General features: G+C 50.0%; 1 protein-coding gene across 5 annotated transcripts in view; it reads left to right on the top strand.

Moving 5' to 3' along the window:
- Positions 1–1,799: 1,799 nt before the first annotated feature.
- The window catches only part of ATP2B3 (ATPase plasma membrane Ca2+ transporting 3), an 87,039-nt gene continuing 63,360 nt past the window's right edge, over positions 1,800–25,478 (top strand). For all 5 annotated transcript variants that reach the window (XM_056850906.1, XM_056850896.1, XM_056850932.1 and 2 more), the window contains exons 1-6: positions 1,800–1,920; positions 3,016–3,315; positions 18,028–18,225; positions 19,327–19,584; positions 21,596–21,721; positions 22,467–22,592. In XM_056850906.1, the coding sequence (XP_056706884.1) occupies positions 3,111–3,315; positions 18,028–18,225; positions 19,327–19,584; positions 21,596–21,721; positions 22,467–22,592 (913 nt within the window). In that variant the 5' untranslated portion in view covers positions 1,800–1,920; positions 3,016–3,110. The remainder of the gene's footprint in view (positions 1,921–3,015; positions 3,316–18,027; positions 18,226–19,326; positions 19,585–21,595; positions 21,722–22,466; positions 22,593–25,478) is intronic.

Raw genomic sequence — 25,478 nt, 5'->3', positions numbered from 1 at the left:
TCCCGGGTGCGGAATTGGTTTGGGGGTCCATGGAGGGTGCATAGCCTTGGTTTTAGCTTAAATGTGCTGGCGAATCATGGGAACCCAATATCAGCCCTGACCCTGGCTGGTATTGGGATGGAAGACCTCTAAGGAATACCAGGGGCATGACACAGAGGCAGGCAATGGCAAACCACCTCTTTTCATCTCTTGCCTTGAAAACACCACCAAGGGTTGCCAAAAATCAATGGTGACTTGACAGCAAAAAATAAAATAAAATACCAGATCAGTGTTCCACATCAGATCTGTATTACCTGCCTAACCTTATACATAAAAAACCAAAAAATTACACCTCTATACTTAAAGATACAATGCACAAAGTCAGTATGGGTCAATACACTAATAATGCTGTGTATAAATATCATTAAACCATTCATCTCACTTAGTCAATTATAGACATATGTTAGAATCATAGAGTTGGAAGGGACCACCAGGGTCATCTAGTCCAACCCCCTGCACAATGCAGAAATTTCACAACTGGACTCTGATCTGGACAACCGGGTTTGATTCCCCTCTCTTCTACATGTGCGGCAGAGGCTAATCTGGCGAACTGGATTGGTTTCCCCACTCCCACACACGAAGCCAGCTGGGTGACCCTGGGCTAGTCACAGCTCTCTTAGAGCTCTCTCGGCCCCGCCTACTTTACAAGCAGGCAATGGCAAAACCACCTCTGTTCATCTCTGACCTGGATGGGCCAGGCTAGCCTGACCTCATCAGATCTTGGAAGCTAAGCAGGGTTGGCCCTGGTTAGCACTTGGATGGGAGACCACTGAGGAAGTCCAGGGTTGCTACACAGAGGCAGGCAATGGCAAACCACCTTTGTTCGTCTCTTATCTTGACTTGGATGGCCCAGGCTAGTCCGATCTGGTCAGATTTTGGAAGCTCTTGTGCACTCCAGTGTTGCCGCTGTCCCCATCGCATTAAGTTTCTGAAAACTGCTTGGGGGCCTTCTTATGCATAAGACTGTATGTGTTGGAACTGGGAAGGAATGATTTATAGGTCAGGCCGCACCTGGAGTCCCATGTGCAGTCCTGGAGGCCTCCCTTCGGAAAGGATGTGAGCAGAATGGAGCGGGTACAGAGGAGGAAAAGGAAAAGCTGAGGGACTTGGAAACATTTCGTCTGGGGAAGAGGAGGTTGAGGGGGGACACGATTGCTCTCTTTAAGTACTGGAAGGGCTGTCACTTCAAGGGCAGGGAGCTGTTCCTGTTGGCAGCAGATGAAAGGACTTGCAATAATGGCTATAAATTGCGGGGGGGAAGATACCGGCTGGATATTAGGGAAAAAATTTTTTACAGTAAGAGTTGTTCGACAGTGGAATCGGCTACCTAGGGAGGTGGTGAGCTCCCCCTCACTGGCAGCCTTTAAGCAGCAGCTGGACAAGCACTTGTCAGGGATGCTCTAGGCTGATCTAGGTGATGTGAAAGACCTCTACCTGAGACCCTGGAGAACCACTGCCAGTCTGAGTAGACAATACTGACTTTGATGGACCAAGGGTCTGGTTCAGTATAAGGCAGCTTCATGTGTTCATGTGTTCAATCCTGCATTAAGTAGGGGGTTGAACTAGATGGCCTGTATGGCCCCTTCCAACTCTATGATTCTATGATTCTGTAATTGGTAAAAGAGGGACAGAGTGAGGTAGTGTCTACTAGAATGGAGGGGAGTGGTACCCGGTCTGCCCACTTTATGATCCATGACACCCCTGTCGCCTTTTGGACAGGTTCCCTCTATGCGGCGGGGACACCCATCACGCCCGGCTCTGATGAGGACTCCTTCTCTGCCTCTTCCATGGCTTGGTCCCCTACTGGCCTCTACGACACCTGGTGGCCCCTTCCCGTGGGGCTGTGTAGAATGAACGCAGGACACCTCTGGGACTGAGCAGGTAAGCCGAGCTGGACGGCAAGGCCCCCGGGCACCAGCAGCACCCCAGTGGGGTTTCCACCCCCAAGTTTATGCCTTCCCCGTTTCTTCTGCGCGGTATGGAGAGAGTGGACAGGGAGAAGCTTTTCTCCCTCTCTCATAATACCAGGACGCGGGCGTCATCTGCTGAAGCTGGAGGGTGAGAGATTCAACAGATAAAAGGAAGTATTTAAATTGTGGAACTCCCTACCCCAGGATATGGTGATGGCTGCCAACTTGGAAGGCTATAAGAGAGGAGTGGACATGTTCATGGAGGAGAGGGCTATCCATGGCTACTGGCCAAAATGAATGCTAGTCACGATCCATACCTATTCTCTCCAGGATCAGAGGAGATGTCTATTATCTTAGGTGCCGTGGAATACAAACAGGACAATGCTGCTGCAGCCGTCTTGCTTGTGGGCTTCCTGGAGGCCCCTGGTTGGCCATTGTGTGAACAGGCTGCTGGACTTGATGGGCCTTGGTCTGATCCAGCAGAGATGTTTTTATGGAGGATGGAACAATTTTCTCACAGAGCGGTTCCTCAGTGGAACAGGCTTCCTCGGGAGGTGGTAAGCTCTCCTTCCCTGGAGGTTTTTAAGCAGAGGCTACATGGCCATCTCTCAGCAATGCTGATTCTATGACCTTAGGAAGATCATGAAAGGGAGGGCACCTTGGCCATCTTCTGGGCAAGGAGTAGGGTGTCACTGGGAGTGTGGGGGTGAGGTGAATTTCCTGCATTGTGAATTTCCAGCATTTTGCAGGGGGTTGGACTAGATGACCCTAGTGGTCCCTTCCAACTCTATGATTCTATGATTCTATTCTATGATTCTATGAGGCTATCCAAGGCTGCTAGTCCAAATGAATACTAGTCATGATACATGCCTATTCTCTCCAGGATCAGAGGAGCGTGCCTATTCTATTGGGTGCTGTGAAATGCAGGCAGGATGCTCCTGCAGTTGTCTTATTTGTGGGCTTCCTGGAGGCACCTGGTTGGCCACTGTGTGAACAGACTGCTGGACTTGATGGGCCTTGGTCTGATCCAGCATGGATTTTCTCATGTTCTTATGTTCCCCTCCAGATTTCACCATCTGTCTACCAGGCTGACAAAGCCCGACACAACCCTTCGTCAGCTCTGCCCGGCACTGCACAGCCTGGCTGCGGCTCGCCTCCGCCATGGGAGACATGGCCAACAGCTCGGTGGATTTCTACCCCAAAAACCAGCGGCAAGAGCTGAACCATGCGGGCGGCTTTGGGTGCACCCTGTCGGAGCTGCGCTCCCTCATGGAGCTGCGGGGGCCCGAGGCGCTCCAGAAAGTCCAAGAGACCTACACGGATGTCCACGGGCTCTGCCGGAGACTCAAGACCTCCCCCACCGAAGGTACCTCATTTGTGGATGTCTGGGTAGAGCAGTCATGCAGTCCAGACCTTTCCCCTCACTCATAACTTCTAGGCTATACATGAAGAAGAAGAAGATGGAAAGTTGGTTTTTATATGCTGACTTTCTCTACCACTTAAGGGAGACTCAAACTGGCTTACAATCACCTTCCCTTCCCCTCCCCACAACAGACACACCGTGAGGTAGGTGGGGCTGAGAGAGTTCTGAGAGAGCTGTGATTAGCCCAAGGTCACACAGCTGGCTTCAAAGCTCCAAACCACCGCTCTTAACCACTACACCATGCTGGCTGTTTCCTTGACTGCTACGGAGCTTTGCTCCGGTTATGCTTGCATTTTCCGATCTTCAGAAGTCGCCTCTAGGGGGTCTTAGAAGCCCATAAACTGAACATGAGTCAGCAGTGTAAAAAGGCAAATGCGATTTTGGGCTGTATCAACAGAAGTATGGTGCCTAGAGCAGGGCTTCTTAAATGTTTTCCGAATCAAACATTTACTGACAATAAATCATAAAGGCCATGTCTGCATGGTAATTAGCAGCGTGTTCCAGGCTGAAGTGCCCCGCATATTTTTTTTTAATTTTGCATGCTGAACCATGATTCCGAAAGTGACTGCGAAGCTGGTACATACCTGCTTCGCATTACTAAAGAGCCCATTTAACGTTATTTTTGGTGACTGGCACGAAGAATCCCCCTCAAGGAACAATGCAAAACAACAGAGGCGACTTAGCTATGCATATGCTAATGGCTATGCAAACAGGAACAAAGGAGCAGGCAAGTGGGAGGGGGTGGAACTTCTCCTTTTGCATCCGGACCGTGAAAAGGCATTTTTAAAGTTGCATTTTTAAAAAGAGCTCTGAGCGAGCATTAAAAATGATCATGCAAAAAAGGCCAAAGAAAACATTTACTGTTGCAAAAAATTTTGCGATCCCCATATTCAGTTAGTTTAAGAAGCTTTGCTCTAGACCAGGGCATCTTAAACTTTTTCCACTTGCGACCCCTTTTCGCCCGAGAAATTTTTACACGACCCCGGGTATATAGGTATATAAAATAGGTATACAAATCATAAGAACATAAGAACATAAGAAAGGCCCTGCTGGATCAGACCAAGGCCCATCAAGTCCAGCAGTCTGTTCACACAGTGGCCAACCAGGTGCCTCCAGGAAGCCCCCAAACAAGACGACCGCAGTAGCACCATCCTGCCCGTGTTCCACAACACCCAAGATAACAGGCATGCTCCTCTGATACTAGAGAGAATAGGTATGCAGCATGACTAATATCCATTCTAACTAACAGCCATGAATACCCCTCTCCTCCATGAATATGTCCACTACCCTCTTAAAGCCCTCCAAGCTGGCAGTCATCACCACATCCTGGGGCAGGGAGTTCCACAATTTAACTATGCGTTGTGTGAAAAAATACTTCCTTTTATCTGTTTTGAATCTCTCACCCTCCAGCTTTAGCAGATGACCCCATGTTGTAGTATTATGCTTCTCCCTGTCCACTCTCTCCAAACCATGCATAATTTTATAGACCTCTATCATGTCTCCCTTCAGCCGCCTTCTTTCCAAGCTAAACAGCCCTGAGCGTCTTAACCGCTCCTCATAGGACAGTTGCTCTAGCCTGCACAATGCAGGAAATTCACAACTACCTCCCCCCCACACCCCCAGTGACCCCCACTACATGCCCAGAAGATGGCCAAAATGCATTCCCTCTCATCATCTGCTTAAGGTTATAGAATCAGCATTGCTGACAGATGGCCATCTAGCCTCTTCTTAAAAACCTCCAGGGAAGGAGACCTTACCACCTCCCGGGGTAGCTTGTTCCACTGAGGAACCGCTCTAATTGTTAGAAATTTCTTCCTAATGTCTAGATGGAAACTCTTTAGATTTAATTTCAACCTGTTGGTTCTAGTCCAACCTTCTGGGGCAACAGAAAACAACTCGGCACCATCCTCTATATGACAGCCTTTCATGTACTTGAAGATGGTTATCACATCCCCTCTCAGTCTTCTCCTCTTCAGGCTAAACATACCCAGCTCCTTCCACCTTTCCTCATAGGACTTGGTCTCCAGACCCCTCACCATGTTCGTCGCCCTCCTCTGGACCAGTTTTCATTCTAGCACAAGCTTTGGTGGACTTGTCAGATGCATGAGACAAGTTTTCACCGGGAAGAGGTTATGAAGTTATGACCAAGGAAAAATGGTAAACAGCAGGGTCAAGGGGTCGTGAAATGCTGGAAGCACAAGAATAGATGTAATTATGTCAGATTCAAATGCAATCAAGCAAAGTTCAGAGACCATTCATAATAGCCGTAATTGCTGATAACACAATTTCCCTACTTCTGCCTTTTATAATACACTCTGGTCCATTTCCTATGTGAGACAAAATGCGGCCCTAGGAGAGGAGAGACCGTGCCCCTCTGGTACCATTTCTGTGTCACAAATGAAATATTTGGATGCAGTCCTAAGCAGAGTTAGACCCCCTTCTAAGATCTTAGGGGAGGGGCCATGGCTCAGTGACAGAGCATCTGCTTGGCATGCAGAAGGTCCCAGGTTCAATCCCCGGCGTCTCCAGTTAAAGGGACGAGGCAAGTAGGTGATGTGAAAGACCTCTGCCTGAGACCCTGGAGTGCCTCTGCCGGTCTGAGTAGACAATACTGACTTAGATGGACCAAGGGACTGATTCAGTAGAAGGCGGCTTCATGTGTTCATGTGTCATTTATGCATGGCTGTTTCCCTCGCCGTCACCCCTCTGATGACTTCAGGTATTTGTTCGGATTATGCATGCCATTTCCAGCCGTCAGAGGTCGCCTCGTTCTTCCCCTGCGTTCCCCCGCACTTTGCCCGTCTTTTCAGGGACCTGTTTTATCTTGAATTCGAGAACGGATCTCCAGCCACCACCTCGAGGTTGGCAACCCTAGGTACAGCGCCACAGATTTCACCCTCCAAAGCATTTTCCCCCCCAGGAACTGATCTCTGTCACCTGGCGAGCGGTTGCAATCCCAAAAGCTCTCCCGTTACCACCTGGAGGTTGGCAACCCTAATCAGCAGTCAGACTTAGTATAAATTAGGAAAGCATCAGTGACTCCACATCTGTCCAGCGAAGGCCCAGGAGCAGAGCAAGAATCCCTGGCTAAGGATGCTGCAAAGAGGAAGGCTGCCAACATTTTCCCACTCAGACCCCTATAAATGGATTTCAGCAGCATGTCCCTTGACTCATTCATTTCTCATCTGCTCTCGCTTGGCCTGCTGCAGCAGAAAGTGGGAATCTTCTGGTTTGGAGACCATTGCAGGGTGTGAGAAACACGTAGAAGAAGAACTTTTTCTTCCACTTAAGGAAGAATCAAACCGGCTTACAATCACCTTCCCTTCCCCTCCCCACAACAGACACCCCCTGAGGTTGGTGAGGCTGAGAGAGTTTGGAAAGAACTGTGACTAGCCTGAGGTCACCCAGCTGGCCTCACGTGTAGGCGTGGGGAAACAAATCCAGTTCAACAGATTAGCCTCCGCCAACGTGGTGTAGTGGTTAAGAGCGGTGGTATGGAGCGGTGGAGGCTAATCTGGAGAACTGGGTTTGATTCCCCACTCCTACACATGAAGCCCGCTGGGTGACCTTGGGCAAGTCGCATTCTCTCAGCTCCACCCACCTCACAGGGTGTCTGTTGTGGGGAGGGGAACAGAAGGTGATTGTAAGCTGGTTTGAGTCTCCCTTAAGTGGTGGAGAAAGTCGGCATATAAAAACCCACTCTTCTTCTTCTCATGTGGAAAAGTGGGGAATCAAACCCGGTTCTCCAGATCAGAGTCCACCACTCCAAACCACCGCTCTTAACCACTACACCACATACCTTAGGCCATTTAAAAAAATTCATGAGCTCTGAAAGCAGGCTTGCCAACTGTGGGTTGGAAAATTCCTGGAGATTTGAGGTTAGTGGCTGGGGTTTGCAGAGGGACCTCAGGGTATAGTGCCAGAAAGCCCCCTTGCCAAAGCAGCCGTTTTCTCCAGGAGAACTGATCTCTAGCATCTGGAGAGGAGCTGTCATTCTGGGAGAACCTGGAGGTAGGCGACCCTATCTGAAAGATGGATTACACTTAGGGTTCCCAGGTCCCTCTTCGCCACTGGTGGGAGGTTTTTGGGGTGGAGCCTGAGGAGGGTGGGATTGGGGAGGGGAGGGACTTCAATGCCATAGAGTCCAATTCCCAAAGCGGCCGCTTTCTCCAGGAAATCTAATCTCTATCGGCTGGAGATCGGTTGTAATAGCGGGAGATCTTCAGCTAGTACCTGGAAGTTGGCAACCCTAATTACACTCCTCTTTTGAAGGTAGTAGGATCTAACAACAGGCTGGCCCTTCAATTTACTGGGAAAGTCCCTGGTGAGCTGCTACCCTGAAAGACCACAGGTATAAAGATGCGAACCTCCAGGTGGGACCTGGGGATTCTCCGGAATTACAGCTCATCTCCAGACAAGAGGTGTCAGTTCCCCTGGAGAAAATGGGTGCTTCGGAGGGTGGGGCTCCATGGCATTGTACCTCATTGAGGTCTCTGTCCTCCCCAGGCTCCATCCCCAAATCTCCAGGAGTTTCCCAACCTGGATCTGGCAACCCTATCCCCAATCCCTCGCCAGTGGCCATGAGGGACCTGGCAATCCTACACTGGCAGCCAGAAGCAAGTTGAGTCAAGAGGTCCTTTCACTGCTGGCAGGGCCTGCCTGGCTTGGACACAGCCCACAGAGACAAGGACAATGGCGCTGCAGTCCGAGTCTGAGCCAAACCACCCCTGCAGTGTTGCCAACCCAGCAATCCCTGGCATCTCCAGTTAAAGGGACCAGGCAAGTAGGTGATGTGAAAGGCCTCTGCCTGAGACCCTGGAGAGCTGCTGCAGGTCTGAGTAGGTAATACTGACTTTGATGGACCAAGGGTCTGATTCAGTAGAAGGCAGCTTCATGTGAATTATATCCCACCGGGCTCCCTCCCCAGTAGGGTTCCCAACCTCCAGAGGTAGAGCACCTGCTTGGTGTGCAGAACATCCCAGTTTCAATCCTCAGCGTCTCCAGTTAAAAGGACCAGGTAGTAGGAGATAGGAAAGGCTTTGACCTGAGAGTCCAACTCAATGGCAGAGCATCTGCTTGGCATGCAGAAGGTCCCAGGTTCAATCCCCGGCATCTCCAGTTAAAGGGACCAGGCAAGTAGGTGATGGGAAAGACCCCTGCCTGAGACCCTGGAGAGCCGCTGCCGGTCTGAGTAGACAATACTGACTTTGATGGACCGAGGGTGTGATTCAGTAGAAGGCAGCTTCGTGTGTGTTCATGTGTTCATGCCTGCCTCCGCTTGCTCCAGAACCCTTTCCGCATTCAAGCCACAGCCGACTTATGGGGTCCCCATAGGGTTTTCAAGCAGGGGTGGTTTGCCCTCGCCTTCCTCTGCAAAGTCTTCCTTGGTGGTCTCCCATCCGAGGACCGACCCAGCTTAGCTTCCGAGATCTGATGAGATTGGGCTATGCAATACCGTTTCTCATCCCAACCGGCCCCTGGTTGCTCTTCCAAGGCCACTTTGAAGATAACGCTGAAAGTTATAATCAAGTTACTCCTAAATGCTCATTTGCATACCGGCACTCTTTTTGCAATGGAACTAGAAGAAGAAGAAGAGTTGGTTTTTATATGCCGACTTTCTCTACCACTTAAGGGAGACTCAAACCGGCTTACAATCACCTTCCCTTCCCCTCCCCACACAGACACCCTGGGAGGTAGGTGGGGCTGAGAGATCTCTAAGAAAGCTGTGAGTAGCCCAAGGTCATAGAATCATAGAATCATAGAGTTGGAAGGGACCACCAGGGTCATCTAGTACAACCCCATGCACAATGCTGGCTTCATGTGTAGGAGTTGGGAAACCAACCCAGTTCACTAGATTAGAGTCTGCCCCTCATATGGAGGAGTGGAGAATCAAACCCGGTTCTCCAGATCAGACTCCGCCACTCCAAACCACCGCTCTTAACCACTACACCACGCTGGCTAGAATGACATCCTCTCTATATCATGAGAAGGGGCGCGAGATATGCTTGGAAACACGTCACTCGACTGAATCCTGGCTCTTGTTTTGCACTCCAGAGGGTTTGAGTAGAGCAAACACACCCCACCCCACCCCACTCAGCCAAGGACGGCTGACTGTATTTTCTCAGCCTAAACCCGGCACCCCCGTGGCACAGAGTGATAAGCTGCAGTGCTGCAGTCCAAGCTCTGCTCACGACCTGAGTTCGATCCCGACAGGAGTCAGTTTCCGGTCGCCGGCTTGAGGTCGACTCAGCCTTCCATCCTTCCGAGGTCGGTAAAATGAGCACCCAGCTTGCCGGGGGTAAAGGGGAGACGACTGGGGATTGAAGGCACTGGCAAACCACCCCGCAAACAAAGTCTGCCTGGTAAACGTCGGGATGTGACGTCACCCCAGGGGGTCAGGAATGACCCGGTGCTTGCCCAGGGGAACTTTACCTTTTTAAACACGGCATGCTGGTCACCTCCCGGGCCAGGCTGGAAGCAGCCGGCTCCAAGCCAAGCCCCTGCGGTAATGCTGCAGGAGCCGAGCTAAGATCCAGTTGCCGCCGGCCCTGGCCCAGGAGGGATGCCAGCCTCGTCTGGGAGCCAGATGAGCCTCTGCAGCACCTTCCTTGTCTGCCACCTCACACGGTCACTCCGGTGGCGTGACCAGAGGGCCAGGCTGGCCTTTCCCTTTATTGACGCAGCAGCGACTCAGGTCTAGGGTTGCCACAACTCCTGCTTGAAAAAATCCTGGTGATTAGTGGGCAGTGCTGGTGGAGGACATCTCGGGGGGGGGATGTCTTGTCACTATAGGCAGGCTTGCCAACCTCCAGGTACTAGCTGGACATCGATTATTCGCTGCTTCCAGGAAGACTGTTAATGTACATCCCTGGGGTTAAAAATGTAAACGGTACTGAGTAGGCTTGCCCAGGCACTAGCTGGGGATCGCCTCCTATTACAACTGCTCTCCAGCCGATAGAGATCAGTTCGCCTGGAGAAAATGGCCGCTTCGGCCATTGGACTCTATGGCATTGAAGTCCTTCCCCTTCCCAATCCCCACCCCCCTCAGGCTCCGCCCCAAAAACCTCCCTCCGGTGGCGAAGAGGGACCTAGCAACCCTGGTACTGAAGAAGGAGTTGTGAAACGGGGCTATACCAAATACCTGTCTGCTCTTCATTCTTCAGCTTCCTCTACGCTCTTCAGTTTTCTATTATTTTCCACTATTCAGTTTTCTACTATTTCCTTCTGATTTGAAATTCACATCAACTCACCCGGACTTCAATGCCATAGAGTCCAATGGCCAAAGCGGCCATTTTTCTCCAGGGGAACTGATCTCTGTCGGCTGAAGATCAGTTGTAACAGCAGGAGATCTCCAGCTAGTACCGGGAGGTTAAGCTGTACAAACAAACTCGCTTATGCTGAAATTAACTAAGTTATAGCATCAATTAGCACGTAGGCTCCCATGTAAAAATAAAACTAACACAAGCAACGTTCCAACAGAAACTGTACTGGAGGTTGGCAACCCTACTCCAGCTGCCACCCCCTGGAGGTTCAGCAAACTAGAAACAGCACTTCACAAGCTAGACACAATGATTATAAAGTAGTGGTATTTAATAACATATCCACCACTGATAGTATATAGGCAAAAACATGTATTGTTGATTATTGCCTTAAAAGTAACACCAAAGAGAGGACTATGCCTTGTTACAAACAAATAGCAGTATTATAGGTAAGTCCATGAAAGGGGGTGCCAACCTCCCTTTCTTCCACAGATATGCTTCTTGAGAGTAGCAATTCAGTAGTGCAGTTGTTCTCAACAGAAGCCCGGTGATCTTTCTGTTTCAGCAATTAATGCCTTCTTCAGGGACCACTATATCATAAATTAGTACATAATGCTAATTAACAAATAATAATTAATATAAATATGCTAGCAATTGGCTTAAACAAGGGAGAAAATAGAGGTTGGCAACTCTAATTATGCAGCCCAGGGCTTGTTCTTCCAAGCGGCCGCGGCTCTAGCGACCAGGTTGCCTTCCCCCACTTTCCTCTGTGAACTCATGTCCTAACTTTAGAATACGATCCCCTCCTCCCTTCTCCTCTCTGTTCCTTGAGCTGCTTGGCACAGAGCCGGAACGCAACAGACGATGAAGCGGCAGGAGTCCGGGTGGTTTTTTTTTTTAACATCAGAGCCTTCAAATGTGAACGTTTAAAGACACAGAGGATCTAACAGGGGCCAGAGCAAAGCTCTGCCTGCAGCCTCAACGTCTCTCTTTGATGAACTCGGGCCTGGAAGCCGATGGTTTATTCCACAGTAGGGTTGCCAACCTCCAGATAGTAGCTGGAGATCTCCTGCTATTACAACTGATCTCCAGCCGTTAGAGATCCGTTCCCCCCGGAGAAAATGGCTGCTTTGGCCGTGGGACTCTACGGCGTTGAAGCCCCTCCCCTCTCCCAACCCCGCCTTCCTCAGGCTCTGCCCCAAAAACCTCCCGCCAGTGGCAAAGAGGGACCTGGCAACGCTGTAGATGACCCTTGTTCCTTCCAACTCTATGATTCTATGATTGTTAGCCAAAGACCCCAGCAGCTTATAATGCCATAGAGGGCAACAAAGATGGTGAGGGGTCTGGAGACCAAGTCCTATGAGGAAAGGTTGAAGGAGCTGGGCATGTTTAGCCTGGAGAGGAGAAGACTGAGAGGGGATCAGATAACCATCTTCAAGTACTTGAAAGGCTGTCATATAGAGGAGGGTGCCCAGTTGTTTTCTGTTGCCCCAGAACGTCGGACCAGAACCAACAGGTTGACATTAAATCAAATGAATTTCCATCTAGACATTAGCAGGAATTTTCTAACAGTTAGAGCGGTTCCTCAATGGAACAGGCTTCCTCGGGAGGTGGTGAGCTCTCCTCCCCTGGAGGTTTTGAAGCAGAAGCTAGATGGCCATCTGTCAGCAGTGCTGATTCTGTGACCTTAGGCAGATGATGAGAGGGAGGGCATCTTGGGCATCTTCTGGGCCTGGAGTAGGGGTCTCTGGGGTGTGTGTGGGGGGAGGTAGTTGTGAATTCCCTGCTTTGTGCGGGGGGTTGGACTAGATAACCCTTGTGGTCCCTTCCAACTCTATGATTCTACTATGATTCTATGGGTGAAAACGCACGGTCGCTTTAGCCTCCTTTACCCCCTGTTTCAGCCAGGATTCAGCCACATCCTCCAAGGCAGCTCATCTCTGCTGTCCGGACATCACTTGGAACTCCAGGAGCTCTCCAGGCCCCACCTGGAGGTTGGCAACCTGAGCCTTGGTGTGCTTCTGTTTAGCCTCCCTCCACCCTCATCGTATTGCTGAGAGGGAAATGCTCGAGCCCACGGGCATCCTCTGATCTCCTGGGCAGGCCCCTGCTTGGACTTTCCTGTCGGGCTGCAAGGGATCCAGGGCAGGCCGCTCCAGCTGCTCACCTGCCTCCCTCTCCCCCTTGGCTGCTTTCCCCTTGAAGCGTCCTTGAGGTTGCCGCAGCCGCAGCAGCAGCAGCAGCCGGGGCCGGCTGTCTGCTGCAGGGAGGTGCGGGTGCCTTTCCTGTCACAGAGAGAGAGAGAAGGGAGGGGGGAGATCAGGCAAGCGCGGAGGGCAGCAGGCGACTGCGGCTGGAAAGGAGGACGGGAGGAGGACTGGCTCAGGGGTGGAAGGGAAAGGGACAGGTGCCAATAGGGTTGCCAACCCCCAGGTGGTGGCTGGAGATCTCCTGGGATTGCAACTCATCTCCAGGTAGGGTAGGGTTGCCAAATGCCAGGTATTCGCTGGATATCTCCTGCTATTACAACTGATCTCCAGCCGAGAGAGATCAGCTCACCTGGAGAAAAGGGCCGCTGTGGCAATTGGAATCTATGGCGTTTAAGTCCCTCCCCTCCCTAAACCCCACCCTTCACGGGCTCCGCCCCAAAATTTCCAGGTATTTCCCATCCCGGAGCTGGCAACCCTACTGTGCCCCTACCTTTGCTAGGGTTGCCAACCTCCAGGTAGTAGCAGGAGACCTGCTATTACGACTGACCTCCAGCTGATAGAGATCAGTTCCCCTGGAGAAAAATGGCCGCTTTGGCAACTGGGCTTTATGGCATTGAAGCCCCTCCCCTCCCCAAACCCCGCCCTCCTCAGGCTCTCCCCCAAAAACCTCCCGCCGGTGGCAAAGAGGGACCTGGCAACCCTACCCCAAACCAATAGTCAGGGCTCTTGCTCCATGCCCTGTTTCCAGAATGTGAGAAAAGGAGCCACACTTGGGGAAACTGAGGACAAGTAGCACAGTGTAGCCCATATTTTTTCACAGGGGACACACGGTCCCAAGGGGGCCAACTACAAATGAGAGGGGGATCAGAGATTTTCAGCAACTCTGGCTGCCCCCTTGCAATAGCTTCTGACAGCCAGTGGAGGATAAATGTTTTACACTGCTTACTGAGCCCCGAGGATAACATCCCAGGCCCCAGATTTCTCCCCCTGCCCCTTAAAAAGTGGTAGGAAACAAGAAGCGACCCTAACCATGAGAGCCAGCGTGGTGCAGTGCAGTGGTTAAGAGGGGTAGTTTGGAGCCGTGGACTCTGACCTGGAGAACCGGGTTCGATTCCCCACTCCTCCACATGAGCAGCTGAGGCTAATCAGGTGAACTGGCTTTATTTCCCCACTCCTCCACATGAAGCCAGCGGGGTGACCTTGGGCTAGTCACAGCTCTCTCAGCCCCACCTATCTCACAGGGTGTCTGTTGTGGGAGGGGAAGGGAAGGTGATTGTAAGCTGGTTTGATTCTCCCTTAAGCGGTAGAGAAAGTCGGCATATAAAAACCAACTCTTCTTCTTCTTCTGACCAGAACCAACGGGTGGAAATTAAATCAAAAGAGTTTCCATCTATACATTAGGAAGGATTTCCTGACAATTAGAGCGGTTCCTCAGTGGAACAGGCTTCCTCGGGAGGTGGTAAGCTCACGTTCCCCAGTGGTTTTTAAGAAGAGGCTAGATGGCCATCTGTCAGCAATGCTGATTCTGTGACCTTAGGCAGATGATGAGAGGGAGGGCATCTTGGCCATCTTGTGGGCATGGAGTAGGGGTCACTGGGTGTGTGGGGGGGAGGTGGTTGTGAATTTCCTGCATCGTGCAGGGGGTTGGACTAGATGACCCTGGTGGTCCCTTCCAACTCTATGATTCTCTTCTTCTTCTTCTTCTTCTTCTTCTTCTTCTTCTTCTTCTTCTTCTTCTTAACATTAGGGAGTCGGCACGAGGATCTCAGGGAACGCACGCCTGAGATCTGTGCCTTGAACACTTTACGTCACCAATATACCTACATCCAGTTGCAGGGCCGTTTTCACATCCTAAATTTTTAACTCGCAGCTCCAGGCGGGGAGGCATTTGTTGATAATGTGGCATGCCCGGGGAGAGATAGTGGATTAGAGCGATGCATTAGGCTGAGACAACGTCAGCCAAATTGTCGTGCTGCTCTCCGGGGAGGATTGTCCTGGCGGGGCCTGGAGTTCTGCCTGCCTGTACTGCGTTTTGGCACAGGGACCTTCTGAGCGTTCCCTGCCAGGGATGAGAAGGATTGCTGGTAACAGATCAGGGAACCAAGAGCAGAGGACGGCCCGAAACCAACAGATGGCAGAGAGGCTGTGCCTTTGCTGGAAGTGGAGATTTCGACAGGGGCTGCTGCTTCTCCCGCAGGGGTGAGAAAAACAGCCCTGTGCAGAAACGTCGTCTTCTGCACCAGTAAAAGACCTGTAAAAGACCAATAAAAGACCCACGTGTAGGGTTGCCAACCTCCAGGTGCGACCTGGGTAGGGTTGCCAACCTCCAGGTAGTTAGCAAGAAAAAACAGCACAAGGCTCTATATATATTTCAAATTACAAAAGTTATATTGATTTTCCTTCCAACCTCCAGGAAGTAGCTGGAGATCTCCTGCTATTTCAACTGATCTCCAGCCAACAGAGATCAGTTCACCTGGAGAAAATGGCCGCTTTGGCAATTGGACTCTATGGCATTGAAGCCCCTTTCCTCCCCAAACCCCGTCCTCCTCAGCCTCCGCCCCAAAAACCTCCCGCCGGTGGTGTTGAGGGACCTGGCAACCCTAGGCCTGGGGATCTACTGCAGTCACAAGAGACCAGTTCCCCACGTGTAGAGTTGCCAACCTCCAGGTGGGGCCTGGGGATCACCTACAATCACAAGAGATCAGTTTCCACGGAGGAAATGGCTGCTTTGGAGAGTGAACGAAAAATGGGGCTACCACAAAATAATCCAGAGTAAGGATTATTTATCACATTTGATATTCTGACCAATCTGTGTCCTCTCTTGAGGTTATTTTACACTGTCTTTTCAATCAATATTAATTTCAAAAGTTTGTCAGGAAGGCAGGAAGAAGAAGGAGGAGGTTTTTATAACCCAATTTTCTCTGCCTTTAAGGAGAATCAAATCGGTTTACAATCTTCCCTTCCTCCCCCCACAGCAGACACCCTGTGAGGTTGATGGAGCAGAGAGAGTAAGAGAGCTGTGACTAGCCCGAGGTCACCCAGCTGGCTTCATGTGGAGGAGTGGGGAAACTGACCCAGTTCTCCAGATTAGTCCACCACTCGTGAAGGAGCGGGGAATCAAACCTGGTTCTCCAGATTAGAGTCCGCCACTCATGTGGAGTAGTGGGAATCGAACCCGCTTCTCCAGATCAGAGTCCACCACTCATATGGAGAAGCAGGGAATCGAACCCGCTTCTCCAGATCAGAGTCCACCGCTCATGTGGAGGACCGGGGAATCAAACCCGGTTCTCCGGATTAGAATCCACTGCTCTTAATCACTACAGCTCAAAATGCTGGAGAACAACTGTAAGGGATGACTGTTATCAGTCTGTCTCATTCCTCCTTATCCCGCCCTTACTCCAAAAAGCTCAGGACAGTGTCCAGGAGCTTTCTCTTCCCCATTGTACCCTCACAACAACCCTGTGAGGTAGGTTAGCCACGGGGCCATGGTTATCCAGCAAGCTTCCCTGGCAATCTGGGGGTTTGAACCCCTGGCTGTGCCGTGCTGGCCTTGGCTGTGATCGGCAGTGGGGGATTTGACAACGCTCCCTGCGTTGTGTGATGCCAGCTGACGCCTGACATTTTCAATATTGAACAAAGCCCCCCTGCCTACTCTCCCGTAGTCCGAGGCAAGCGAAGGAAGAGAGGATGTCGGCAGCGCTACCCTGGGGTCCTTTCATCTCAAAGGAGCGGAGGGATCCGGGCCTGGTGCGGGAGCATCCTCCCTCTCCCCAGGGACCAAGCCTTTGAAATGTGTCTGGAATACAGAGGCAAGCTAGTTCAGAGACTAAATTTCTTGCATAACAATAGTTCAGGTACTGCTATCAAGTTTCCAGGGAATACCTATGGCGGAATATCTGCCAACTAGTCATCGTGCATGCCTATTCTCTCCAGGATACGAGGAGCATGCCTATTATTTTAGGTGCTGTGGAACACAGGGAGGATGGTGCTGCTGCAGTCGTCTTGTTTGGGGGCTTCCTAGAGGCCCCTGGTCGGCCCCTGTGTGAACAGACTGCTGGAATTGATGGGCCCTGGTCTGATCCAGCAGGGCCTTTCTTATGTTATTATGGAGGATGGGGCTATCCATGCATAAGCCAAAGCACAGGACCGGGGAGTTGGGTTTTTTTTTTTTTTACTTTTTAATACTGTAAGCACTACAGCCAATTACAAAGCAACATTTCAAGTGGGTGGGGACTTAAATGCTTCTTTTTTTAATAAAATTTTTATTGTTTTCTCATTTTATACATCATAAATCATTTTCCATTAATACTTAACAATATAAAATTGAATCTATAAAAATTTCTAATCTAAGAAATAACAAAGCATAATTGACTTCCCCTTCACTCTCTTTTGTTCATAATTAAAAATTTTTGCTAACAGTATAATCCCCCTGGGACTTAAATGCTTCTTGATTTGTTTGTCTCCCAGCCGGAGTTCTTTCTGAGTAGACTTGTCTCCAAAAAATGGGTTTTAAACCGATGTTTGGGCCCCCCCCCCTCATTCTGTTCCTTTAAAAGAGCTCCTTTTTGTGAAATGCTTTTTAACACAGCACTTGGGTTTCCATGGAGGGGGGAGAGGGGAACTGGACGATGTTCTCACAGTAAGCACTACAGCCAATTACTAAGCAGCGTTTTCAAGGGTCTGAAACTGACGCTTCGGGACTCGAGCTGGTGATTGTGCTGGCGCATAGCATTATTAGCATTCACAACAGAAAAGTATGGGACAAGTGAGCATTGGTAAAGGTAGTCCCCTGTGCAAGCACCGGGTCATTCCTGACCCATGGGGTGACATCACATCCCAACATTTACTAGGCAGACTATGTTTACAGGGTGGTTTGCCAGTGCCTTCCCCAGTCATCTTCCCTTTACCCCCAGAAAGCTGGGTACTCGTTTTACCGTCCTCGGAAAGATGGAAGGCTGAGTCGACCTTGAGCCGGCTACCTGAACCTGACTCCCGTCGAGATCGAACTCAGGTCTTGAGCAGAGCTTTTGACTGCAGCTTACCACTCCGCGCCATGGGGCTCTTGTAAAACTCCCATGCATAAATGACCACAGTTTCCCATTTTAAGCCAGCTGGTTTCTTATGTTGCTGCAATGCTCATTGTCATCCGGTCTCTCTTCTGCCCCCCACCCTTTTCTACCACCCAGGGCTCTCAGACAATCTAACCGACCTGGAAAAGAGAAGGCAGATCTACGGACAGAACTTCATCCCCCCCAAGAAGCCCAAGACCTTCCTGCAGTTAGTCTGGGAGGCGCTCCAGGACGTGACGCTGATCATTCTCGAAATTGCCGCCATCATCTCCCTGGGCCTGTCTTTTTATGCCCCGCCAGGCGAGGAGAGCGAAGGTGAGCTGCCGCGCGGACATTGGCAGTTGCCCTGGGTAAAGGCCGTTGCGGAAGTGGGGTCTCCCAGTAAGATACAATCCCACTGTATCGAAATACCTGTTTCTGCTTGTGGAAGTCATAGGCATTTTATGCATGGCTGTTTCCCTCGCGGTCACCCCTCCATTGACTTCTGGTCTTTGTTTTGGATTATGCACGCGATTTCCGACCCTCAGAGGTTGCCTCGCTCTCCTCCTGTCTTTCCCCGCATTTTGCCCGCGTTTTCAAATTCGAGTTAAAACAGGTCTCTGAAAATGCGAAGAAAACGCAGGGAAATGCAGGGGGGAGCGAGGCGACTTCTGACAGTCGGAAATCGCAATGGCAGCCTTTTTATGATTATTATTCAGACAGCTTATAAACCATCTAAAAAAACTAGAAAGTAATTTAGCAGAGAATTTGTAGGGATACATAAAGAGTAGCTATGTTTTGCTATGTTTAGATATTTGATAGAGCTTTAAGATGTTGTAGGGTCAAGGACAAAACCTCTAAGGCCATTTTTGCATGGTAATTAGCAGCACATTCCAGGCTTAATTGCCCCGCATATTTTTTTGAATTTTGCACACTGAACCATCATTCTGGAAGTGACTGCGAAGCCGGCACATACCTGCTTCACATTACTAAAGAGCCCATTTAACACGACCTTTGGTGTTTGCTGCAAAGAATCCCCCTCAAGGAACAATACAAAACAACAGAGGCGAGTTAGCTATGCATACGCTAATGGCTATGCAAACAGGAACAAAGGAGCAGGCGAGTGGAGGGAGTGGAACTTCTCCTTTTGCGTCGGGACTGTAAAAAGACATTTTTAAAGTCGCATTTTTAAAAAGAGCTCTGAGCAAGCAGCAAACCTGACCATGCAAAATGGCCTAATAGTACTTTTATTTTTCCTTTTAAGCATAAACTTTGTTAAGGCTCGTAGGATGAAGTATGTTTTATTTTACTTTCCCCCTTCCCTCCCTTTCTTTCTTCTGTATCCCCAATTTTATAAAATAAAATAAAATTTTAAAAGGAAGATGCAGCCACCAGGGTAGGAGATCCCCCTCACCTTCTTTCCCTCCCATTCCCTAGCCTGTGGAAATGTATCATCCGGAGCAGAAGATGAGGGTGAGTCAGAAGCCGGATGGATCGAGGGCGCGGCCATCCTGCTCTCGGTGATCTGCGTGGTGTTGGTCACGGCTTTCAACGACTGGAGCAAAGAGAAGCAGTTCCGGGGTCTGCAGAGCCGCATCGAGCAGGAGCAGAAGTTCGCCGTGATCCGCAATGGGCAGCAAGTCCAGATCCCTGTGGCTGAACTGGTTGTGGGGGATATCGCCCAAGTCAAATATGGTAAGAGGGCGAGGGGAAAGGGCGATCGCTTAGGCCGGGTGGGTTTATTAGCGTCCCCCTGTCGAAGATAGCCTCAGAGGGTAGCCATGCTGGCCTTCAATAGAACAGCTAGATTCGAGTCCAGGAGCATCTCAGAGACCCACAAGATTGTCGGAGCATAAGCTTTCTCGAGCCAAAGCTCCCTTTGCTAGACGCGAGTAGGAATGAAGATCTACACAAGTGGGGATGGAGATCTTAGGTCGTTTACGCATGGGAGTTTTACCTGAGGTTCGTTGCTCTCTGGACCCACATTTTCCTGTTGGGAGTCTATGCACCAGCAGTCTCCAAGCTCAAATCAGGAAGTATTGGAATCCTCGCCCCTTGAAATGCTGCTTTGTAATTGGCTGTAGTGAGAGAAAAGTTCCTTCCCCCCCCAAAAAAACCCCCAATTGCCGCATAAAAAAGCATTTTAAGAACATAAAAGAAAAATGGAGCAATCTGAAAAGAAGGGGGGGTCCAAGTCTCGGTTTTAAAAACTTTTCTTCTGCTCAGAAAGAGCCCCCAGGAAGCAGGAAGCATTTGAATCCCCGCCTCTGGACGTGCTGCTTTGTAACTGGCTGTGAGAGAAACCAATCTTCTGTGTCCTGCGCTATGCCTTATACATGAGGATTTCACCCGGGATGAGATCAAAGGAGAGGGAAGATTCGGGTTAACAGAGGAACAGGAAGGTCCCGGGATTTGTGAGGGCTGGCAGCGAGGTCATCTCTAATGGAGGGAAAACTCATGCATAACTCCAAGGAAGAACCGAGACAGACCAGGGGCGAACGTGTGTGAAAGTACCCATGCATAACCGTAGTCTCAGAGCGTAGCCATGTTGGCCTTCAGTAAAACAGCTAGATCCAAGTGACATGATTTTCAGAGCGTAGGCTTTCGCAAGTCAAAGCTCCCTTCGTCATACACGAGCAGGAATGGAGATCTCAGAGTCCTTTTATCTCAGTCGGAAGGTGGGAGGGTGTAAAGAATGCCTGTAAAGGATGCAACGGTACCCTGCTCCTCCCACCTTCTGACCTGAGATAAAAGGACTCAGAGACCTCCATTCCAGAGAGCCAGCGTGGTGTAGTGGTTTAGAGCAGTGGTTTGGAGTGGTGGATTCAGATCTGGAGAACTGGGCTCGCTTTGTGTCTGAAGGCAAGCTGCGGCAGCCGTTTTGTGGTGGCCCCGCCTCCTAGGGTTGCCAGCCTCCAGGTACTAGCTGGAGACCTCCTGCTATTACAACCGATCTCCAGCTGATAGAGATCAGTTCCCCTGGAGAAAAAGAGCCGCTTTGGCAATTGGACTCTGTGGCACTGAAGTCCCTCCCCAAACCCCGCCCTCCTCAGGCTCCGCCCCAAAGACCTCCCACCAGTGATGAAGAGGGACCTGGCAACCCTACTGCCTCCTGCGGCAGCCATTTGGTGGCTGTGCCCACCACATAGAATCATAGAGTTGGAAGGGACCACCAGGGCCATCAAGTCCAACCCCCCTGCACAATGCATGAAATTCACAACTACCTCCCCCCCTCCACACCCCTAGTGACCAGAAGATGGCCAAGATGCCCTCCCTCTCATCATCTGCCTAAGGTCACAGAATCAGCATTGCTGACAGATGGCCATCTAACCTCTTCTTAAAAACCTCCAGGGAAGGAGAGCTCACCACCTCCCGAGGAAGCCTGTTTCACTGAGGAACCGCTCTAACTGTTAGAAAGTTCTTCCTAATGACTAGTCGGAAACTCTTTTGATGTAATTCCAACCCGTTGGTTCTGGTCCGACCTTCTTGAGCAACAGAAAACAACTCGGCACCCTCTTCTATATGACAGCCCTTCAAGTACTTGAACATGGTTATCCTATCCCCTCTCAGTCTTCTCCTCTGTGTCAGTGACCACACTGTGTCAGAATTCCAAAGTGGCCCACAGGCTCAAAAAGGTTGGGGACCCCTGATCTAGCAGGTTCGGTCTGGTCTCGCGGTGAGTCCATTGGCGTGTTTCTTTCCCCAGGTGACCTGCTTCCGGCGGATGGGGTGCTCATCCAGGGGAACGACCTCAAGATCGACGAGAGCTCCTTGACGGGGGAATCGGATCACGTGCGCAAGTCTGTAGACAAGGATCCCATGCTTCTGTCAGGTGAGAGGCGCACGGGAAATCGGGCCACTGCAGGAAAAAAAAAAAAAAGCTGGAAGGATCCTTGAGCCGGTTAAGTTACTGCATGCTTGGCCCTGTGGCAATGGTGGAACGTGCTGTCAAGTCGCAGCCAACTTATGGTGACCCTGGAGGGTTTCCGAGGCAAGAGACAAACAGGGATGGACTGCCATTCCCTGCCTCTGCGAAGTGCGACCTGGACTTCCTTGGTGGTCTCCCATCCAAATACTAACCAGGGCCAACCCTACTTAGCTTCCAGGATCTGACAAGATAGGGCGAGCTTGGACCATCCCGGTTAAGGCAAGAGACAAACTGAGGTGGTTTGCCGTGGCCTGCCTCTACGTAGCAGCCCTGGACTTCCTTGGTGGTCTCCCATCCAAGTACTAACCAGGGCCGACCCTTCTTTGCTTCCAGGATCTGACAAGATAGGGCAAGCCTGGGCCATCCAGGTCAGGGCAGAGACAAACAAAGCTGGTTGACCTGCCTCTGCATAGCAGCCCTGGACTTCCTTAGGTGTCTCCCATCCAAATAGTAACCAGGACTGGCCCTGAATAGCTTCTGGAGGGTCTGATGAGATGGGGCTAGCCTGGGTCACCCAGGTCACGGTTGGTTCTGAAGGCTTTCAAAACATCTAGCCTCGGGGAGGGGGGAGGAGGAGGAGGAAGAAGAAGAAGAAGAAGATGATGATGATTGCACCTGATGCCTTATTGGATCTCTCTTTGTTTCTCAGGCACCCATGTCATGGAAGGGTCTGGGCGGATGGTCGTCTCAGCTGTTGGCGTCAACTCGCAGACTGGGATTATCTTCACTTTGCTGGGTGCTGGAGGGGAAGAGGAAGAGAAGAAAGATAAGAAAGGTAAGGGTTTCCTTCTGGCCTAGGTAAGCAGCTGCTTAGCTCACGCCAGTATCCTTCGTAACGCTTCTCAGTCTTCATGCTTACGTCGGCCATTTTGTTTGCCCATGCAGGGGGCCATGGTCAGCCTCAGGCCTGTCTCCCCCATAACGGTGTTTTCAAAACCGGCCAGCTTTCGCCTGTGGTCTTCGCAATCACATTAGGTCAACCCAAAATCAGGCTGACAGTGGTTCACCGCCGATTATTGTCCCCATGGTCGTGAAATACATTCGATGTACCACCATGTTCAGCAGCTGTGGCTCCAAACAGTTGACCCTTCCTGCTTCACTCCCATAGCAAGATGTAAACCAGCCCCATCTGTACCCTAATTCGATTCTTAAAATATGTGTGTGTGTGTTAAGTGCCGTCAAGTCGCTTCCGACTCATGGCGACCCTATGAATGAAAGTCCTCCAAAATGTCCTATCTTTGACAGCCTTGCTCAGAACTTGCAAATTGCGGGCTGTGGCTTCCTTTATTGAGTCAGTCCATCTCTTGTTGGGTCTTCCTCTTTTCCTTCTGCCCTCAACTTTTCCTAGCGTGACTGTCTTTTCCAGGGACTCTTGTCGTCTCATGACCAAAATACGATAGCCTCAGTTTAGTCATTTTAGCTTCTAGGGTCAGTTCAGGCGTGATTTGATCTATAACCCACTGATTTGTTTTTTTGGCAGTCCACGGTATCCGTCACACTCTCCTCCAACACCACATTTCAAAGGAATCTATTTTCTTCCTATCAGCTTTCTTCACTGTCCAGCTTTCACACCCATACATAGTAATAGGGAATACGATGGCATGAATTAATCTAGTCTTGGTGGCCAGTGACACATCCTTACACTTCAAAATCTTTTCTAGCTCCTTCATGGATGCCCTTCCCAGTCTTAAAATATAGCCTCACACTTTAACAACTCATTGACATTGGTGCTGAGACTAGTATGTCTGGACTCTGTGTTACCATATTGCTAGGTTGGTTGATTGCTGGACCCACACTTTCCTTTATATCCGTCTGTCCATCTGTCTGTCCGTCTGTCTGTCTGTCTAGCTATCTAGCTACCTACCTACCTATAATTGGAGATTTTTAACAGTTACATTCACAAACACATACACTTACATGCAGTCTTAACCTTCCTTCAGGGAAGTCAGTCATTACTTGCCTTTTCTAACAGGCTCATTTGAACCGTACAATAAGTTTAACTGCCTGGTCAGCTACTCTAAATTACTTATATTATATAAACATCCTGGGTTTTTTTTAAAGTAATTCTTCCAATCTTCTAATTAACCAATTCTTTATAATTATAAAATTATGAACGATATCAAGCATTACTATACTTAATTATGCTTTACATTTCTACTTTAGCTTAGCTATGATACTGCCTATTTCCCCCTTTTATTTTCAGTTCATCTAACATCTTCTATCCTCTACTTTGAGTCTATATTTCTACATTACACATTCAGGTTTGCATAATCATAATTAAGCTTCCATTTCTTTTGAAATTTGTCTGTCAGTCTTCCTGCTGGACCCACCCTTTCATGTTGGGAATCTCTGCACCAGCAGTCTCCAAGCTTAAATCAAGTCCCTGCCCCTTTAAATGCTGCTTTGTAATTGGCTTGCTTTGTAAAGCTTACTGTGACAGAAAATCCCCCCCCAAAAAAACCAATTGCTGCATAAAAAAGCATTTTAAGGAAAAAAATGGAGTAATCTGAAATGGGGGGGGAGAAATCCAAGCTTTGGTTTTAAAAAGCCTTTCTTCTGCTCAGAATGAGCTCCGAGGAAGGAGGAAGCATTTGAATCCCTGCCTCTTTACACACTGCTTTGTATTTGGGTGCATGCTTTCTGTGATAGAAACCATGCTTGCGTGTCCCGCACTTTGCCTTATGCACAGGGATTTCACCTGGGATGCGCTCAGGGGAGAGGGAAGAATCGGGTTAACAGAGGGAAGGGAACTCCCGGGATTTGTGAGGGCCGGCAGCGAGGTCATCTCTAATGGATGGAAAAGTCATGCGTAACTCCAAGGAACAACCGACACAGACTGGGGGTCAACGTGAGTGAAAGTACCCATGCATAAATGACCTTTGAGTAGTTGTTTGGGGTTGGGGGACTCATAGTGCACCAGAACCAGCAGTGTAAGTCAAATGGAAACCTTGAACCTTCTAGGAGATGAACTGGTATTTATCCCTGGAAGCACAGCTCCTCTGAATCTCCCGGGCACAAGTAGATAAATTAGCCCTTCACCTCACCCCAATACATCTTACGGTAACTAGATCTTGAGTCTTCCTGTATAGACTTCTCTGTTTATACAACATGCTGCTTACAGGTGTGTTGCGTACAAATTCTGCTCGCCAGTCTTGCCTTTACCTGTCCCTACTTCTCCTCTTGGGCCTACAAGTCTCCTCTTAGTAGGGTTGCCAGCTCCGGGTTGGGAAATGCCTGGAGATTTTGGGGGTGGAGCCTGAGGAGGGCGGTGTTTGGGGAGGGGAGGGATTTCAATGCCGTAGAGTCCAATTGCCAATGCGTCCATTTTCTCCAGGGGAACCAATCGCTATCAGCTGGAGAGCCACTGTAACAGCAGGAGATCTCCAGCTAATACCTGGAGGTTGGCAACCCAACCTCTTCGTTCAATCTGCCATGATTCTTTCCTAACCCACCTGACCTTCCTTGATTGCTTGACTTCACTTATCTCTGGTTTCCATTTGCCTCTCAGCCCACAGTCCTTGTTTTACCAGACACCTTGGCTCGCCATCCCTTGTAGGAGGAAGAGGCCTCAGCCGGTCACCCAACTGTATAACACGAGGGTCCTTTCAATACCCCCTCCCTAGCTGACTCTGAGACCCTTATCCATGTGAACGGCTTCCAT

The sequence above is a fragment of the Euleptes europaea genome, chromosome 1, assembly GCF_029931775.1.
Source record: "Euleptes europaea isolate rEulEur1 chromosome 1, rEulEur1.hap1, whole genome shotgun sequence".
Classification (NCBI taxonomy): Eukaryota; Metazoa; Chordata; class Lepidosauria; order Squamata; family Sphaerodactylidae; genus Euleptes; species Euleptes europaea.
Note: the sequence above shows the minus strand (reverse complement) of the source record. Positions and strands in the feature narration are given on the sequence as shown.